The following is a 13,513-nucleotide window of genomic DNA, read 5'->3' as shown; positions in this document are numbered from 1 at the left end:
AATGGGGGGCGTGAATGCTCGCATTCACATGCAGGAAGAATCGCGCCGGGCCCGATTTCGGGCAAAACCCCAGACTGTGGCAAAACCCACCCACCCAATCCCGGGACAGGGTTAATTAAACAAAGGAGCCTGGGACGGAGGATGATTTCCCGGGACTGTCCTGGGAAAACCGGGACGTCTGGTCACCTAAATAGGAATAAAACGTTACCCAATGTATCCACCTGGGAAGAACGAAGCGATGAGTGGCACCTGTCAGGATTCAAACCTGCGTCCTGCAGGCTGAGCACAGATGTCTGAAGGCAGTGCACGCATATCTGAACTTGCTTACCGGTGGGTGGCCACTGCTTGGTGTGGCCAAGCCCTGGCCCAGATGGCAAAATGCTGTGACCATACGTTCTAATCCCCCCTTGTTTCCCCCCCCCCCCTTTAGATTACACATCCCTGAAGGGCTTTCGAATTAAGGAAACGCAGGACTACAAATGCTGGCCTTCGTTTAGCCACCTGGGGTGCCTGCTGTCCGTTCATAATGCAGAGGAGGCGGCGGCCATCTGCACCTCCCACCCTCAGTGCCGGAGCTTCGTCATCGGTCAAGCAACGACATGGACAGGTGAGCAAGTGCTGCATTTCAGAAGACCTTGCGGTGGTGCAGGCTTTTCAAGCGTCCATTGCTGGCAGTCAAGTGTCGAAGTGTACAGAAAAGACGAGGACCCATGTTCCCCTTTGCCACCCACTTCCCTTACGCCGCACCAGCCTCAGACCCACACTCTACCCCAATCCAAACCCGATACCTGGGTCCTGACTTTCCTCCATTGCACCCCTCTACAACTGTAATATCACCACCGAAAGAAACAGTGAAGAAAAGGCACCTTAAACAACCACCATTATTTGTTATTGTCCCCCACAGCATTTTAGGGACCCCCCCCTTTCCAATCACCCACCTTTTGCACCTCTCAGGAGACATGCCCAGGACTACAGCCACTCTCTCCCACCCATTTCCTTCACAAAAAGCTGTGTCTGCAGTAATGTCACATTACTTGCCATCCTGGAACACTGCTCCAGAAGGGAACGATGGCAGATTTTCCCCAAAAGTAGCGGGACGTCATCCCCTTTACTTCCTGCCCACTTCGACCTCTGCTTGCTGTCCATCACAGTTGCAGCGCTGCAGTCCTTTCAAGGGTACATTGATTGCAGTTAAGCAGAGTAGTCTACTGATCTCATGTCACCAGGCACGCCTTTGTCCAGTGCTTGCTTTTAGCCAACAGTACTTTGCATGCTGGGACTTGTAGTTTTCCTATTTCCATTATACCATTAGTCTGCAAGTGAATATATGCCTTCCTGTTTGTGCCAGGCTAGTCCATTATTTCTTCACCGTGCAAGAATGGCCGTTGCCTGTCCCAGAGGAAACCATCACTTCACTGAATACACCATCTGCGCACCAGAACAATCCCATTTGTACAGAGCGCTTTAAGCCAGAGGTGTCCTACTTCGAAGCATTTTATTAGTAAGTGCTCTAAGGACCCAATTTAGTGACACTACATTTATCAGCCCCGGGAGGGTGAAGGGTGAAGTCGAATCTGCCGATCTTGAAGCGTCTGACCTTAGGAGAAACACAGATCTTTCAGGCGTCTATGTGTGATTTTACCGATGGACATTACAGAGTGGTACATTTAATTGCGGAAAAAACACAGAAAAACACTTTTATTCTTTAAAAAAAATGTGTGCCCAATTCACCTGATTTTCGACCCTTAGAACGCCGCTCATACCCCATCCTGAACCATTTTAACCCTTTACCCCACTACCCTTTATATATTTATGTAATGTTTTCAGTATTATAGTGTGTGCTGAAATGTACCACTCTGTAATGTTTTCGATAAATTGACTGGGTACCCTTTCAGGCTAGTATTTCACTTGCTGCTCTTTTTATTGGCTCTGCCAAAATATCCCATCTCTGCGTCTGTGCACACAGGTTTGTGTCAGAATTTGCTCTATGACACGCAGAACGCTGCTATCCCACTGGTGAACTGGGACTAATCACCCTAGTATATGCGACATGCTTTCAACATTCTGTTAACAGAGGGTATCTGATCCACAACATTGTAGTGAGGTAACATTGTGAAGTCTGCATAAGCATTCAAGCAAGTTTGCAAGGATACAGGGAGTGAGTGACGTTGGACCACCTTTGTGAAGGTGTTTGAATGAAGTAATAGATACATGATTAGGAATTTCCCTGAGGAAGACATGGAAAGGGTCGAAACACGTGTTGGCTGTCTTTGAACATTATAAGGGAAAGCATTTAATTTAATTACTTGGATATTTGAAACTTTAAAATGCAAATTAACAAAATGTTGTGACTTTGTGAGGAAATCTGTGAGCAGGTGACCAGGCCATGTTGTCATTCATTGTGTCAGAATTGTCCTATTATATCCAAATATCTGTTAGAATATTCCAAAAATAGGGGCAGAATCACTAACGTTGCTAAAATATCCCACATCCGTGCCAGAACGTCCCATAACTGTGCAGGAGTGATCCTACAACTGAACTGGATATCCCACAATGATGCCAAAATATCCCAAAACTTAAAAAACACAAATATGTGCCGGAATATCCCACAATTGTGCCAATGTTTCCACATTTGCTACAAAATGTCCACTGTGCTATACGACATATCGTTGAAGTCAGAATGTCCCACAACTGTCCCAATGTTTTCCACATTTGCTCTAAAATGTCCACGGTGCTACAATATACCACATATCATCGAAGTTAGAATGTCCCACAACTGTGCTAGGATTTTCCACAGTTGTGTCAAAAAATGTATCAATTGTTCAGAAATATCCTACAATTGTGCTGACTATTCCATGAATGTGTTAAGCTATTCCACAACCGAGCAAAAAATATGCTGTTCCTCTGCTAGAATATCCCACAATCGGACCAAAACACCCCAAACTATGTAAAAAGATGCCACGGCGGCCCCAGAATATTCCACAACTATAGAGGCATATTGCACAACAGTGCCACAGTGTGCATGTTCTGTGCCCGTATATTCCACACAGGTGCCAAAATATCCCCTAAATGGGTTAGAATATTCCAAAATGTATGCTAGAATATTCCACAATTGTGTCAAAATATTCAGGAACTGTGCAGGAATATCCGGTAACTCTACAGGAATATTCCAGAATTGCGGAAAAATATCCCTAAAGGTGTACACAACAACTGTGCTGCAATATTCTAGAATTGTGTAACATATCTGGCAACCATGCAGAAATATTCCGTACTCTAATTGAATGTCCCCAAAATGTTCCAGTATATTCCACAGCTGTGCCAAAATCTTGCACAACTAGGCTAGCATATCCTCCAACTGTGCTAGAGTATCTCACTCTGAGCAGAATACCCCCATGCTAGAATATCCCAGAACTCTGCTAGTATCCCCAGACGCGTGCCTGAATTTTGCAGCAAATTTGCAGCATTTTGCCAGGACATCTCATCTGTGGACCCGAGCTATGCCAGGTGATCCCATCACTGTGCTAGTTTTTCATATCTGTGTGCCAGGGATTTTTCAGAAGATCTCGGCCCTATTCTACCAAAAGAAGCATCTGCAGAACCATAATATTTTATTGCTCTGTCCATTTTTTTTTTAAGCATCTCCGTCATATCTCATTCATGTTCCACAATATGCCATCCATGTGCCAGAAAATCCATCATAGAACCAGACTATCTTGTTGCTACTAAAATACCTCATCATTGTGCCCGAACTATGTAAGCATCAGAGGAGGACTGGCAAAATTTGGCCTGGCGGGTAAGTTTACTTTTCTGGCCCATAGTGCAATGGCCCATGCCCACAGAGCCACGCTCTACTCCCAGAACAAGCATTCTCAATGCCAACCTCTCCCCCTCCCACACATTCTCAAGTATATATAGTAGACATTATGGACATTCATTTCTGTTTATGCAACATATTTTTCACTTATGTTTGTGGTTTCTAGACCCCTGGAAATTCTCCCGCCTAGCAAACAGTAAAACTTTTCCCCCAGAAACTTTGCAGCAGGCTACAATCCTCCCACCCCATCTTTAGTCTTCATAACAATGTAAACCGGTGGTGAAGCTCGAGAATTCATTGGAAGGGCAGATGCAATGCTAGTTTCCTCTCAGAGTCAAGCATGAGCTGGCATGGCAAGAGACCCATAACTGGCATCCTGCCCTCCAGCCGACAACACAAAAACCTCACTTGCACCCTGTGTGCCAACCACTCACAACATAAGCCTCCTCACAAGTGTACTTAACATACATTGTTAACATTGTAATTATTTATAGAGTTACCAGCCATTTTGTATTATTGTTACTTCTGTGGCAGATGAACCAGTAAAGTATGGTTATAAACTGTAATGTGCATACATTAAATCCCTCTGTACTACTACCTTTTATTGTCCCCATATCCAAGCGAATTCCCTATAGGTGAAGGTTTTGGGACATACATAATGTTCTTTGTTATCTTAGCATAGCTCAGTGAGTTTACTTCCTGCTGCAAATATCAGAGTGCACGTTGCAGACCATAGGGTTACATTTTCCATAGTGGACTCTGCTTTTTAAATTTTCTTATGTTTTGTAGATGAGGACCATGGAATTCGTTAAAAAAGTCTGTTTTTTTTAAAGCACCAATAAATAATTTAGTGTCTCCATGTAAATGGTCAAAAGTAGTCTACTGTGCTGCAAATGACCTACAGAAAGGCTAACTAAAGTCCCATGATGCCACTTTTACGAGGGACGCTGTACTCCAGGGGGCCTGGAACCTATGACTCTCAAGATGTTTTGGTCTATGGCTCCCAGGATCCCTCACCATCGTATGTGTTCTCTAGGGCTGATGGGAGTTGTAGTCCAAAGCGTCTGGCGAGCGGAAGGCCGAGCTTAGAATTGCTTTTTGGCGCAGTGGGTTTGTAAGAGGCACCGATCACAGAAGTACCAACTTTGAGGTTTCTGAAGACTCTCAAACACTCCTAATGAGAAGCTCCTCTGAACTAGGCCCAATGGGTTTATGATGTATTGTATCTGCTGTTATGTGAGTGGAACAAGCTGGCGCAAATGCATTTTCCATCCCAAAGCACCTCCCTGTCCTCAATGCCATAATGTTAAGATTGAATACATTAGAAGGGGATTTGCATGCTTAAGAGTGTTTATTTCTCCCTGTACATTACACACACAGTATCATAACAAGAGCAAGATGTCTGATCCTGCAAAGGCTTGGATCAGCAGTGGACTAGTTTACGGAAACATCAGGAGATTTTAGGCCTGTACCCACTGGATGGCCAGCAGGGTGGCCATTTTCCTGTGGGCGACGCAGGCGGCAGGGCCAATGAGTGAAACGGACACTCCTATTCCTTGGGAGGCATTCGGCCGCATTTATTATATCCCCAAATGCGACAAGAAGCCATACATGCATGACAGCATGGAACCCGTTACGTCAGTAATTACATACTTTAGCATGGGGGGGAGTGGCTCTAGCCATCACCCCCCCATTCCCTGGGAATGGACCTAAGGGAAATAGGTGACCCCTGAAAAGTAGCAAACTGTGCTGCCTCTGCAGCCCCATGGGTTTCGGACCCGGGCGAAGGAGAGGGAGAGCACTTCCCCCTCCCTCTCTTTATACGCCGCCCGAGACTCTCTAGTTCAATGCTGCCGGTACCGAGCGGCGGCGCATGAGAATGGTGTCATTACGCCGTTCGGTGCCTGAATAACCGCCCCTTACCTATGCCACTCACTCCTCAGCCCACCACCACCCCTCCCAAGACTCCGCCCCGGGAAGGTGCCGGGGCTGCTATTGTAGTCACATGCCACAGAAAGGCACATATGGCTGGTGCAAAGCCAGGCACATATACCTGTCCAACATCCCTGGTGCCTGTTAAAGGCTACTAGTGCTGGAGGCAAAGCCAATTGCATGTTAGGTGTGAGTTGTCATGTGATTTGTGCATCCTGAAAGGCCCTTCAAAGGCCCAGGCGACTAACCCCAGAGCTTCTGCAAGTCATTGCAAGAGAAAGACATCCCAACCTGATTTTTTATTTGCTTTAGGGAATTCTGGGACTAGTAGTTTTGCCTTTCCTATTTTAAATCTAGAACAAAAAATCCCATAATTCCAAGGGGCCTGGGTGTCTATCTCCACTATGGAAAGTGGGGAGACAGAGCTCTGTAGCAACCTCTTCGATACGTTAGAGGATCATTATATTACTGGCAACGGCTCTTTTCTCATGAACTAAACGTAGTTGACACAGAGGGCAGTATATAATCATTCCTGCACCTCGCTCTCCCCCTTAAACAACCAACCCGCCCTCAATGAGCTTATGGTGTGCCCTCACCCCCCCAAACCACCAAATCATTGGGCCCGCCCTGCCAGACTTGTCTTGCGGAGCCTCTTGTTCCCTTCCCTTAGACATCAATTTTCTGCACCTTTTGTCCTAACCTTTACTACTTTCTGCCGTTACCCATCTGTCTTTTTTACTCCTGCCCCTGCCCTTTCTATGGCGAATCTGGCATTCGCCTTCCAATGGTGTTCTACGCTGCCAACACACTTGCCTTATGCGCGCCAACGGCATCTTCTACCAACTGGATCCCTTCCACTCTAGGTGAAGGTCGCTGGGGCACTCTCGTCACAGCCAATGCTTTTCAGCCTGTTGCACTCCATGCTTATGGAACTCTAGCCGAAGGCACGGCTGCAGACCCGCACGCATCAGCCACTCAAAAATACTTTGCACAACACCTCTGCCATAAGAATGCAGCTACAGTTCACAACAAAAATATGATATATAGCTGCACACATAATAACTAATTCTGCTCTCGCATACCCCCTCTATACTGCCTCTCGCCACCCATCCACAAGCGGGCTCGGCACGGGTGGCTAGCAGGGGCATGGCCTCCCCTTCATATATTCGTACTGGCCGCTATGGACACACGCATACTAGCACTTCTCGAATGTTCCCAATTCCGGGACTTCGGTCCCCCGAGTGTGTTCAACCTACAGTGTGTTGGCACCATACCAATGGTGAAAGGTGCTATACAAATGATACAATACAATACTAAACATTAAATCCTACGAAACCTATGTTTGCTGTTGGACCCTGGCAATGAACACTGCTGAGTCCCTCTTCTAGACCTGTGATCCCTGACTTCCTGAGGGTGGGTGAGCAAAGAAAATGCGCCGGGGCCTCAGGCTAAACCAGAGCTCACAAGTTTACTGTTTTCATGTGTGAAAAGGACAACCAGTCCTTTTTTCCCCCTTCGAATTATGAGAATTGTATTTTTTACATTACTATTTGAAATAAAGGAGAACTGAAAGTCCCAGAATTCCAAGCAACGCCAGGACTGGGGGACTTCCCCAAGCATGGCCACTGGAAACGTAAGCGCACTGGCTAAACCAAGCTTCAGCAGAGTCTCTTTGATTCTCACCGGCTGAATGGCCAGCTTGATGGTCCTTATGCTTCTCTCAGCATCCCTAGGGGAAGGGCCCGCCTCAAAGTCCCTGTGGGAATGTGGGGGGAAAGTACAGTATGGTTTCTCTGTGACCCTCTCTGAAGTTGTGTTGTCTTTCTTTTCCAGGGCGCCATCTTGCTTCATTTCGGAGCACTTCTGCTGAACTGGTGCAGGATGTTAATTCTGTGGTCTACACGAAGAGATCCGGGACCTCGAAGGAAAGATTTAAGGAATGAACCCACAGATTGGAGAGACTCTTTCACCCGGAAGTATTTTTCTTCCCCAGGAGGCGGATTTCTGTGCCAGCTAACTCTGAGTCAGCCATGCTGCCTGCTGGCTCGTAGGAGGGAAACCACGGTATTGCCTGGTCTTAATTCCCGAAGCCTTCAAATCTGAACATCAAATGTGCCTAGCAACGGTTAGACGTGCGTGTTTACCCTGAAGAAAAAGGTTCTGTAGACTGCGGAACACGTTCTCGTTTGCCTTTCGGCCCAAGGCATGCCTGATGTGTTGAGACAGGCCTGTCTTTTTTTTTTAAAGTACCACTTTGCAGGATGGGACAGGTAGGCCCGCATTTGTAAAGGTTAAACGTGAAACTACAAGGTCCAGAATGCACAGTGCTGGTGGCCAGAAAGACAGGACTGGCAAAAAGTGTCACACGGGACATGGGGCTCCTGGCAGTACAATGTTTACTGACAAAAAAAAAATCATGGCATGAGATTTGAGACATTGGAGTTTCCTGCTTTAAAGTTCTCCTTACAAGTAACGTTCTGATATGGCCTGCAAATGCTGCAAAGCGGCTCAATTCTGACCCGTAATTTAAACAGAGCTGGCTTGCTGTATTTTGGGACGTGTCGTTTTACATTTGTCAGTACTAAAATGGCCGCACAGGATCCCTCTACAAAATGAATGTTGACTAAAAATGTGAGGACTGACTTGGTTGGCATACATGAAAGGACTTTCACCTAATTCACTGCATGCCATGACAGTCACCTGTACACATTCCTGATATTCCTACACTAGTACATTGAATGCCGGGGATTGTATGACCACGCTCTTAAAGGGAAAAGCACACCTACATGGCCAGAAACCAAAGTGCTATTGGCTGGAAAGCCAGGACCGGCTGGAGATCACTATCGTGTGACATGAGCCCTTGTGGAAGCTGTGGTCATGGCAACTACTTGGCAAGTGCTTCTGCTTGACCTATTATACACATTTGGATCCAGCAATCTAATTGAGAGTTTCAATGTGGTCATGAATGGTTTATGGCATGTATAACACCATAAGTCAATCTTGGCTTTCTAGCTAACCGTACTGTGCGTTCTGGAACATGTAGTCCCATTCTTATTTTGGGCACAACAAAATGAAAAGTCCCTTTGGCTGAAACGCCACAATTGGCACTAAGAGTCATGTTATGACCAGGACCACTTTGTCGCTATGATAATGTATTCTGAGGGATTTACTGCAGTAGAAGGCCAAATCTCCACGGGTGAACAAAAACCTGTCGGCCATCTTGGTTTTCCAAGATGGCTGACAGGATGTACGCAGGTTCACCATTTCCTGGCGGTTCTGAGTCCAACAGGAATCCCATTCTTTTACTGCTGCAACTGCCACAACAACGTGTGTAGCCCTTTCAAACAAAGGTAACCACAAACCGCGACAAAAAAAAGGATTACAAAACCGGAAATCAAATGCACATACATGCCAAGATGCCCCGTTCAATTCAGGAGATGATAGCTTAGCCCCAGTGTTGTTATTCCAATTTCTGGGTCCTTTATGACTATAATGATGTGTGTTATGTGTTAGCGCTTCCCATATAACATATTTTCATACAATATCACTTAACCAAAGTTGGTACTCATTTATCGACCTGGAAGGATGGAAGGCTAAGTTAGCCCTGCCAGGGTTCAAACCTGCGACCTGCAATTCACACACATATCACAGCAGCAATGGCTCAACTCACTTAGCTATCTCATATGCTCTGGCTATAAATCAAGGCTCCAACTCCCAGAATACAAAGAAAAAAAGCAAGACTGTAAAAGCAGCTCCCAATTGAAATGTCTAACGTTGGCGTGTGTGAATTTAATTTGGAACAAATGTTTCATATGAACGGCCTTATAGGTTTCCAGTGTACTTTCAGTGAAAGTTGATCGCAGTGGTAAAGTGCCTAAATTATTTTTAATTAAAAGAATTATGTATTAAAAGGAATAAATATTTTCTTTGTAAAAAAAAAAAACTTTTATTTCATTCGATTTTTTCACACAGTGCGATTGCACTATTTTTCATAGCGGCGGCAGCCAAGTGCACGACTCGTAGTTTTAGTACACGTGCAATCGCCCCACCCTTTGGACAGGTGCCGGGGGAGGGGCTAGGGGGTGCAGGGGCGAATGTTATGCAGATATGTGCGTTTCACTGTATGCTTCCCTCGACAGGTTGCTGGAGGACTGGTTTGCCTTCGCTGATGAAGAAACTTAGCACTTGAATCAGCGGCGTTTGGGTTAATAGGAGCCTGCGCCAATCGTATGACACTAGAAGGGTGTTGTTATGCAGCTCACAATAATCGAATTAAGGCTAAACAATGACAGACGGTAGCAGGAGCGCCTTAAATGGGTCACCATTTACCATGAGAATACCACAGCTTCTACGAGCAACCCCCGGGGTTCTCTCCCATTAAAAGGAACGCGCTTTTTATCCAATGTGCTTAATGCATTAGCAAGCGCGCGGGGGGGGGTGGGTGGGGGGGGTGAGAATGAGTGCGGAGGATGGGTTCGAGAGTGCAGCCTGGGGGAGACAATGGCCAGTGGTACTCAGCAGAGAATGGGAGAGTTACTGCAGTGCAAACACAGAGGAACATGGGCTAGGAACAGCTTCGACACAATGCTGCGAAAAGGAGCGCAGTGAAACAGGGGTTGGGTGTGGAGAGGGAGGAATTTGACTTTTCATAGAGCTCTCAAGTTTCCCGCGCCATGCGTGAGAATGCCAAACAGTCCTGGTTTGCTTGGCATTCTGGGACTTGCAGTTTTTCCTAAATTTCAAATGGGAAAGAAAAAAACGACATTTTACCATTATAATACCGACATGCAGACTGCTGTTTTCCCTGTTGTCTCGGGAGGATAGCTCAGGGGCAACACGCTCACCTTGTGAGCAAGACGACGCGGGGCAACACAGGTTCGATCCCCGGGTCTGCGCTTAGAAATCTCTGGGTATTAAGTGCGATATAAATAACCAATTACAAAGGTCAGGAGAGGTTGAAGGCAGCCCACATGATGTGGCACCGCCCTGTACCCATGCACTACATTCGCAGGACAAAGAGCACATAGTTCATGAAAAAGATGAAGCTGTTAGTTGGGTGATGTATATTCAGAGCGTTCAAGTTTCCCCATCGCCTTGCTTGAGAAGGCCATCCAGTCGTTGCTTTGAATTCTGGAACTTGTAGTTTTTCCACATTTCTAATGGGAAAGGAAAAACAGGTTTGAAGACTGAGTGTTGCCTGTCAGTTAGCCGGGTGCTCTCAATTTGCCCTGTTGCAATCGTTTCCGTATAACCGGACTCAAATATTATTCATAATGCGTTCATCCAGGTAATGACTCATTCATAAATCCAATTCGTAAAATGCTTAAATGTCCCTTTCAATATTCTGTTCTTGAAAGGCAGTAACAATCCCACAATGTGTCCAAGGAATGCCACTGCATTTCGGAATCCATGCCAATATCAGGGCTGTTGTAATAATGTTCCTGACAAAAATGTCGCCGTTTTGTGTGGGGACATTATTACATTGAACATGCAGGGGACACCCCCGCAACCCCTGATTTTTTATTTATTATTTTTTTATATGGGGAGCAGGGCATATCCCTCACTCCGTCCCCATACATAATGTCACCATGTATAATGTCGCCAATGGCTTTTCCCGGCGACATTATGTATGGGGACATTATCACCTGATACCGGCTCAACTCTATCACAACAACATTCACATATTCAGAGTTACACAATATGTATACATACCAGTGTGGCAGTAGTTCAGACACATCAGTAGCAACAACAACAGTGGCACTTTGTAACAAAATGTAAACCATGATTGTGTCTGGGAAATGCTCAAAACGTAGTGTACAAGTGTCACCTGGGCAGTTCCTGCACTTATTCACAGTGAGATGAATAGCGATTTCATCTATGGCGGAGCAAAAGATCAGTACCATAGTTCGCTTCTGTAAAACGGATGGCTAGCTGAAAATACTGGTCTGAGCAACCATATACAACTTACCCCAAGGTGAATATCGGGACCTGGATTGTGGTAGCAAGAACCAGCGCCCTTTGGTTTATGATTATGATAGGTCATTTATAACGCGCTTAATACCAGAGGTTTCTAAGCGCGGACCCGGGGATCAAACCGTGTTGCTCCGCGTCGTCTTGTTTCCAAGGCGAGCACGTTCCCCCTGTGCTATCCTCCCGAGATTACCCTCAAGTTTTGTTGTTTGCAGTGCCGGCGGTGCGCCGTGACGTCATGCGTCAATACTGCCAAGCTTTTCCGTCATACTCACAAATACCCATTTGCTCCCACTACGTTTTGAGCATTTCTTGGACACAATGATGGTTTACATTTAGTTACCAAGTACCACTGTTATTATTTGTCCTTCACAGGTGCAGATATAGGCATTGCATCACAGGTAATTTTCTTTGAGCGCTAGACGATATATATTATTGAATCCGATATGCTTGTTTACTGGTGAGCAATTGAGAAAATACATTGTTTGGATTGCTAATGTTTCTTTCTGTCTTTCTGCATTTTGTCACCACTGATGTGTTTGAACCGCTGCCACACTGGTATGTGTACATATTTTGTAACTCTGAACATGCGAATGTTGTTATGATAGTCTCCAGCCCTGATGATGGAATAGATTCCGAAATGCATTGGAATACTTGTTGGGATGGGAGGATAGCACAGGGGCAATGCGCGGGTCTTGGAAGCAAGACCACGCAGAGCAAACACAGGTTCGAATCCCGGACCCGCACTTGGGGGGGGGGGGAAATATATGTATAAACACAAGCACATTATAAATAACCTACCCTCCCACAATTAAACGAGTGCCTAGATACCTATGGGTTATGTGCGCTGTAAATAAATGCAAAAATAAATAAATAAAAATACCCTGGACACATTGTTGGATTGCTACTGCCTTGAAAAAAAAGATTATTAAAGAGGCATGTGGGAAGTTTGCGAATGGGATTTATGAATTATTAATCACTTGGATGAACGTATTATGAATCCTATTTGATTCTCATTACCTGGAAACGAATGCAAATGGATAATGGGACAATTGAGAACACCCAGCTAACTGAGTGGCAACGCTCATTCTTATATTTTATATACTGATCCTTGTGCCATAGGATTTATTCTTCGGGAAGCGCCTTTGAATTCATTAGGCTCTTTTGAAAGAATTAACTTACATTTAGACATTAAGATAACTATTAATTGGTGGGGAACACAAAGTCCCAGAGTCCACAGAGAAAAAAAACACGACTAGATGACCTTCTTAGGAATGGCCACGGGAAATCGAAGCGATCCGTATATATGAGTGGGCATACTTTATGCAGAAAGAAGAAACTGTTCTCTGGAAATGTTATCTTAACTTGTCTTATGCCGCACACCGTTACCATTGGCATGGTCTCCTGGCACTCGTAATATATGCAATATCAGTAACATGCAGGCTTTTCTTTTCCATCTTAAATGTAGTAAAACTACAAGTCCCAGAATTCTAAGAAAAACACCAGGCCTGGATGGCCTTCCCATACACCGCAAGGGAAATCCAGAGTGCTCCGCGCATAATTCAATAACATTATAAGAATGCACACAGCAGACACAAGAGGGTAAGCAGTCTCTGAGAGTAAAGACATAGCAGTAGAGTGTGCTGTGTTGCCGCAGGGGTGAGAATCACACATTCCAACATTACCCATTCCAGTCGGAAGAAGGAAGTCCAGTCCAACAAATGGCTCTCCACCGACAATAAAATCCATCTAAAAATGATCTCCTTGACGTACAAAGCCCTCAATAATGCTGCTCCC

At 45.4% G+C, this 13,513-nt stretch overlaps 1 protein-coding gene across 2 annotated transcripts in view; it reads left to right on the top strand.

The window, feature by feature from the left end:
* The window catches only part of LOC138526939 (extracellular tyrosine-protein kinase PKDCC-like), a 53,079-nt gene extending 43,390 nt beyond the window's left edge, over nt 1-9,689 (top strand). For both annotated transcript variants that reach the window (XM_069637829.1, XM_069637828.1), the window contains exons 6-7: nt 431-607; nt 7,580-9,689. In XM_069637829.1, coding sequence (XP_069493930.1) covers nt 431-607; nt 7,580-7,689 — 287 coding nt within the window. In that variant the 3' untranslated portion in view covers nt 7,690-9,689. The remainder of the gene's footprint in view (nt 1-430; nt 608-7,579) is intronic.
* The last annotated feature ends 3,824 nt before the right edge of the window (nt 9,690-13,513 follow it).

Source organism: Ambystoma mexicanum, chromosome 14 (assembly GCF_040938575.1).
Source record: "Ambystoma mexicanum isolate Mex_15411 chromosome 14, UKY_AmexF1_1, whole genome shotgun sequence".
Classification (NCBI taxonomy): Eukaryota; Metazoa; Chordata; class Amphibia; order Caudata; family Ambystomatidae; genus Ambystoma; species Ambystoma mexicanum.
This window is presented reverse-complemented; position numbering and strand designations above follow the sequence as displayed.